The sequence below is a fragment of the Cyprinodon tularosa genome, unplaced genomic scaffold (assembly GCF_016077235.1).
Source record: "Cyprinodon tularosa strain WSP-4 unplaced genomic scaffold, ASM1607723v1 ctg761, whole genome shotgun sequence".
NCBI lineage: Eukaryota > Metazoa > Chordata > Actinopteri > Cyprinodontiformes > Cyprinodontidae > Cyprinodon > Cyprinodon tularosa.
Genome location: NW_024039520.1, coordinates 173,551 through 180,416, shown reverse-complemented (window position 1 = coordinate 180,416; position 6,866 = coordinate 173,551). Strand labels below are relative to the sequence as shown.

At 44.9% G+C, this 6,866-nt stretch overlaps 1 protein-coding gene across 1 annotated transcript; it reads left to right on the top strand.

Moving 5' to 3' along the window:
- The first annotated feature begins 3,223 nt into the window (after nucleotides 1–3,223).
- skida1 (SKI/DACH domain containing 1) lies at nucleotides 3,224–6,033 on the top strand. Its single transcript, XM_038270473.1, has one exon. It carries the CDS (start codon nucleotides 3,697–3,699, stop codon nucleotides 5,974–5,976), a length of 2,280 nt encoding a protein of 759 aa, XP_038126401.1. The 5' UTR covers nucleotides 3,224–3,696; the 3' UTR covers nucleotides 5,977–6,033.
- The last annotated feature ends 833 nt before the right edge of the window (nucleotides 6,034–6,866 follow it).

The window sequence follows — 6,866 nt, the reverse complement described above, 5'->3', positions numbered from 1 at the left end:
ACACACACACACACACACACACACACACATATATATATATATATATATATATATATATATATATATATATACACACATAAAAAATATACATCTAAGTTAGTAATTTTCTCAGAAAACTGAATTTTTTCTTGAATTGAGCAGGTGAGAGACTTTGCCAATTGTATAAGACAATTTACTTTTAAAATAAGAAAAACACCTGTAGTCTGTTATTTCAAGTGGATAATATCTAATTATCTAATTTTAAGGGTAAAAATGCTCATTTCATAAGCAGATCGTCTTATTTTCCTACTCAAATTAAGAGTAGTTAGACATATTTTAAGAATTTTTTAACTTATTTTCAGAACGTTTTTGCATTATATATATATATATATATATATATATATATATATATATATATATATATATATATATATATATATATATATATATATATATATATATATATATGTATAATATAGATAGATAGATCTGTTTTGCACTTATCCCATGTTTACATTTAGAGCTTTCTATCAAACAAATCTATTAAATTACATCCTGTTGCTTCCCTTTAAAGCCTAATCTGTTCCTGCAGACATGCTCAGTGCATACTAAACTGTACCCCTAAAACGTTTTTTTTTTTTTTTTTTTTTTTTTTTTTTTTGCAGCATCACCAGCCCCTGCGCGGAAGCTTGTTAAAAAAAACTCCACCGTGGTTAAGGTCTACTGCTTTGGCCACTCGTGGTCTATTTTTTTTTTTTTGTAGCCACGTGTGGCAACTGTGTGGCAAAAATAGGATTTAAATCTCATTTTAACATGAATAAAAAGTTGTATTTATTATTTTTTTAAGATAACAGGATCGTTGCAAGGTTATAACATTGAGTTCAAATCCGATTTACGCCTTTGCGCAAGCAGATTAGTCATTTAAGTAAAAAATAAAGAGTAAAAGAACAATGAAAATAGCAGTTAATGTAGGTAAGCGACATTTCTATTCAAAATAAGAAACTCGAAAAGATGGAAACGATATCAAATTTATTTCATATGATACCAGTCAACAGAAACAAGTGTGATACGTTGAAATTAGTTAAATCTCGAACCACATGTATTAAACCCTTCAAGAGAGAAACAAGATTAGAGGCAGTGAAACAAAGAGAGTTTATTGTCTCGACCAGAAGAAATCCAGTTTATCCAAAGAGCAGGACTCTAAAGATGAAACAAGCGCTGATTGTCTTTTTTTCCCCAAACCTCCCCCATGCAGGACGGACACGGTGCGCACAGCGGCCGTGCGTGGGGATCTATGATCTGCTCCCACAGGGGCGATCCGGACTTCACCCACCCAGGAACTCTTCAAACATCACTGCTGTCAATAAGCCCCATGAAAGTCTTTTAATTATGATATTTTTGCCCCTTTCACCGTAAGCAGGGCCAGAAGATGTCCATGTGCAGCTTATATGAGGAAGCGCTGAGAATGTGGGTCATTTGACCTCGAGCAGGGCTGCAGTGGGAGTTAACTAAGCTAAAGAGAACAGGCTTCATGTAATCGCAGATAATTTTCAAAGGCGCACACACACACACATAAAACACCCGCATTACCTTCCTTTTCTGTCATTCAAAGGTTTTAGGGTAAAAGTGGAACAACTTTTACCTTAAAACCTGTGCTTTACGCATGCTTTCCCTTGGCGCTGCAGTCTGAGAAGATGTGCTGTGATTCACCAACCTGTGCAGATGTTGCTTCTATTTGCAGGTCGGTATTATTCAATGCATGCTGGCAAAGCCTGTAAATAAACATAAGCAGGCTTATTAATGCTGTGCGGATGAGCATGCCCGGTCTTGAGACTGACCCCGTGAGGGAACGGGGGCCACAGGGGGGGGACCGACGTATTTTATACACAATGGGAGAAAATGTGGTGCTAGGACAATAGACGATCGAATGAGCATAATGTGGGGCTATTGTTTCTTTTTTCCCCTCCAGAATAATTAACCGATAAGACCAATAGGTTATTTGGAGAGCCCACAGGGTGGTGACTTCAGCTGCAATCTCCACTTTTCTTTTTGAGAATCCTGTCGGGTGTGTGTGGATGGATGAGGTGTGCGTGCGTTCGTTTCAGGTTACGAGTCCGGACGTGTGTATGTGCATGACTCCGTGCATTTTATACCACAAGGTTTATATGCTCAGAGGCTAAATGTGTGCAGAACGGTCTCCTCGAAGGTGCATGCTGTGATTCCGCGGTGCTTTTTTTCTTCTCTCTGAAAGAGACAGCTTTCCAGAACTAGTTTATTATCATTACATCCGCAAATATAAGAAAAAATGCACTATTATCTGTTTTGGAATCGTGCCAAATTATTTATACAATTGTTACGTCAGGCTTTAGGATCATATATAGGCTTATTAAAAAATTATATGCGGGAAATGCGATTCTGACTTTGCACTTTGTTCTGCACCCGTACGCAAAAGGGGAATAACAAAACAGAACTCAAAATACCTTCACCTTGTTATAAAAGGCGGTTATTTATAAAAGCACAACAATCCTTGCGTAATTACGCAAACATTACGCAAATCCTGAAGCAATATCGATATTTTTCAAACTAAATATTCGGATCATTTTAAAATCAAGCTGTAATCCTAAAAGTGGGCATGTCTGCATATATGGGAACAAAAAAGAAAAGATCTAAAGACTGGAACAAGAAAAACTGGCTGACCGTCAAAGTAAAACAAAGCTGCTTGCAAAGCAATTAAACCCGGAATATGTTATTTAAGCTGCGCCTTTTTTTCCTGCGTCGACACACATACCAAACAAAGGCAGAATCATTTTATGCAATCAGTAATACCTATTTCAAATTACAGTTAAACCTAATGGGAATAACACCATATGTTCCAGTTTTTACTGACTAAAACAGTGACTGCGGTTCATTTCTATATAATAAAGAATATTGCGCGCGCGTGTGTGTGTGTGTGTGTGTGTGTGTTGGGGGGGGGGGGGGGGTTATAGCTACTGAAATATCCACTTCTTCAATAACAGCATTATTTGCTCAAACGGCAGACTGTGGGCACAATTGTAAACTACAGTAATAGCGGGGTGTGGGAGGGGGGGTGGGGACGGAATATCCATTTTTATTGCATCACCTGTCAGCGCCGTCCAATGGGCTTCCACACCGCCGGCATTAATTGATGAAGGTGTCTCTAGACTGGCCCACCTCCCACTCCAAGTCGGTTTTTTTCTTCTTTTTTTGTGGCTTAGCCAGCAGTCAGAAATGCAGCTGCTGTTTTAGCTCTGATTCTGCTTCTCCTCTGTCTCGGATTCACTCTTTCCTCCCTCTCTCCTCCCCACCCTCGCAACACCTCCCTCTCTCCCTCTCCTCCTCTCGCTATTTTATCCCTCTGGCTGAGGCAGTGGTGCACACCTACCCCTCGTCCTGCTGCCGACCAGAGGGGGAGTGGAGCCGGGCGGACGCAGGTAACAGCGGCGGCCCCCGGCTTGGTGGATGCATCCCTGCGCATTCCTTCACCATGCCGGACAGGGCTGGATGCTGTCTGCTTGCCATCAGACAGGATCAGCCCCGTTTAAAACTCCGCATGTCAAAGTTTGCATGTTCATGACGCAGCAGCAGCAGAGTGGATGGATTAAAGGTATGCAGAATGCCTTGAGCCCACGACCCTGTGACATGTGCCGGTGAATCTACAGAGTCCAAGCAGACACTACATGGATTAATGCACCAAACATGGGAGACCTGGAGTGTGGGTTTGAGGAAATGCAAGGAGTGAGACTGGGATACCTGCTCATCAAAGGAAGGCAAATGTTTGCATTGTCTCAGGTCTTCACCGACCTGCTGAAGAACATCCCTCGGACCACGGTGCACAAGCGCATGGACCACCTAAAGGTGAAGAAGCACCAGTGCGACCTGGAGGAACTCCGCAAGCTCAAGGCAATAAACTCCATCGCTTTCCACGCCGCTAAGTGCACCCTCATTTCTCGGGAGGACGTGGAGGCTCTGTACGTCTCCTGCAAGACGGAGCGAGTGTTGAAGTCCGCAAAGAAGAGGACAGCCAAAGCGGCGTGCCCCCTCGCGGGCGACGACGAGGAAGAGAGCGAGCCCCCGGGTGTCCTGCGCGCGGACGCGGAGCCTATGTGGAAGGAAAAAGTTTGGTTCAGTTTGCACGGCGTCCCACAGCTGCAAAGCAGGACTGGAAGGAAAAGAGAGCTGAGTCCTTCTTCTTGCCTTACCGACGCCAAACTACCTCAATTTTACCACAAAGCCCACGGACGGGATTACCGTTGGACAGCTAAATCCAGCCACAAACACTTTAAAAACTATGAAACTGATAAATTTACAGGGAACCGATTCGCTGTGAGCCAAAGTGACGCTTTTTTCCGACAGCCGGCGTTGTTTCAGCCGGCAGCAGTTCAGCAGCGCTCAGCCGGCGACTCACTCCACAAAAGGAAGAGGAGGCGCGAGAGCGGCGGCAGGAGCAAACACGCGCACCTGCACGCGCCGCCGGTGCTGCTGGTCCAGCCCAAATCCTCTGGAGCCACTTTCGGCGCTTTCCACCTCAACCCTGATTTCTATCTCTACCCGCGACCTCACCATCATCACCACCACCACCATCATCATCATCACCACCACCACAACAGCAGCAACAATGAGTCCGGCTTCCCGGAGAGCTACAGCAGCGATACCGAGTCCTGCAGCACATATTCGGACGCACAGTGTCGGGACTCGGACTTCGGGTCCGGGTTTTCCAGCAGCAGCTGCAGCAGCTCCGAGGAGGAGGTGGATGAGGATGATACGCAATCGGAGAGTTCAGAGGTCAGTTCGGATGAAGATGAGGAGACTTCATCTCAGTCCGACTCCAGCTCTGTCTCAAGTCGCGTTTCGGTCCAAAGTATCCGATTCAGACGCGCACGAGTGGGTCTCCACGCGGGGAAAGCACCTTTGGTCCTACAGCCCACTTTTCACTACAACCAGCAGCACAGGACGCTGAGTCACACCGACAAGAATCCAAACTGTGATTATGGTGAAACAAGGAAAGACTCTTTACAGTTAAACCCAGATGCTGGGGGAAATATTTTCACCAAACCTGCAAAAGAAAAAGTTTGTGATGATGATCCAAACAGGACTGAGAAGGAATTGGTCCCTTATTCATCTGGACAGGAGCTGAGCAAGGCCTCTCATCCAGTTTCCTTCAGGTCCAGGGGATTCAGCCCACAGGATGACAATTACAAGCCCCAAAAATGCGCCGACAGACGGGAGAAGCTGAAAGTTTGCACCCCGCCGAAAAAAATAAAGACTGAGTCAGAGGAGCCCCCCGCAACCGCGTCCCCCCTCTCCGACAGCAGCAGGTCCGCCTTCAGTCTGAGCAATGTGAAAGTTAAAGTGGAGGAAAGCTGCGATGAATATGAATACCTACAGAGCCAGAGCAAATGGAAAGGAGATAAGGCAGATCTCAGCGGAGCCATCAAACATGGAGTCTTTTCTAACAGCGGGATTAAAGCGGCGGAGAAAAGCCCCGGCGTGGCCCCTGGGTCCCCCTGCGATTCTCTGCAATGCAAAAGCAGCCAGGACGCGCCGTGCGCGGAGGAGGGGGAGCAGAGAAAGAAAACCTGCAGGGCTTCGGGGCGGGAGGCTAAAAAACCCCGAATTTCCAGGACGCATACAAAACAAAACGTGCCTAGAGTCAACACGGCTCCCTCTTCCTCCTCCTCATCTTCTTCGTCTTCAACCACAGAGGATTTACGGAGCAGACGCAAACGCAGCACCGCCAGCAGCACAGCAGCAGCAGCAGGGGCTTCTCTTGCAAAAAAACCTTTCACCCTGATGGCAAATTTCCCATCCCCACCGTCGCTGATCGTGGACAGCAGCGGGGATTTGTGCCCTGCTTACTCCCTGAGCTCACTTAGGGGCCCGGGGCCTCCTCCTCCGTCCCACCCCGTGTGGAAGTGGCAGCCAGGCGGTCAGATTCTCCCTCCCCCACAGCACACTCAGAGAACCAGGAAATACTGAGCTGAGGCAAAATAAAAAAAACCTTATTCATCTCCAACATACCCTTTGTCTTAAAGTGATTGCTTACCCTCTCTGCCTTCACTTATATTATTTTTCTAACTTTTTTTTTTTTTGTCATGTGGGATTTACATTCCGTTTCTATTCTCCCCCTGAGGAAAAGCCACAAGATCCCACTTGGAGCCTCCACAGGACTGTGAAACACATCTCGTGTATTATTGTCTAAAAACCCCGGTTCAAAATAAGCTATTGATTCTAAGCAATATGTTTTTCTCCCAGTCTTTGGTCCATTAGGTTTCCTGGTTTGCTCGACCTGTTGGATTGTTGCAGCAGAGTTTCAATGGGTTTGTTCTTTGTCTAAAACAAGAGCAGTGTTTTTTTGTTTGTTTTTTTTAAGAAAAGAAAATCCAACATTCCTTTAGATGAGGCAACTTTTAATCTGGCAGGGACTCTTTGACTTTGTAAATAATAATAATAGAAAAATACAAAATATTAGGGTTTCCAATTATGTGCCACGTGGTATACTTTCTAACAAATCAGCGCTGTTTTTTTTTATGATGGCCACAATAACCCACATGTACTGTGAGAAAACTTGATCCTATTTTTTTATTTTTATTTTTTTCAAAGCAAATGCATTCATGTGGAGTGTAAGTAAGTTTTCCAAAGTGTGACAGCATGAAACAAAACGCACTGCAGCTCATTTATAGACTCCCACCCCACCTACCAAAATAAAAACGGTCTCGTGATACAACGAGATTTAAGTCACCGGCGAGTCCATCTGGCAGACACGACACCTTTGGGTCAGGCTGGGTGCTTCTAGTGTATTTCATTTAGATAATGAAATGAGGGGGGGACGCATGGATCTCTAAAGTAGGTTAACAGTGGGAGACCTT

Excerpts from the sequence above, each read along its gene's own strand:
- skida1 (XM_038270473.1), top strand. The coding sequence starts at position 3,697 with ATGGGAGACCTGGAGTGTGGGTTTGAGGAAATGCAAGGAGTGAGACTG.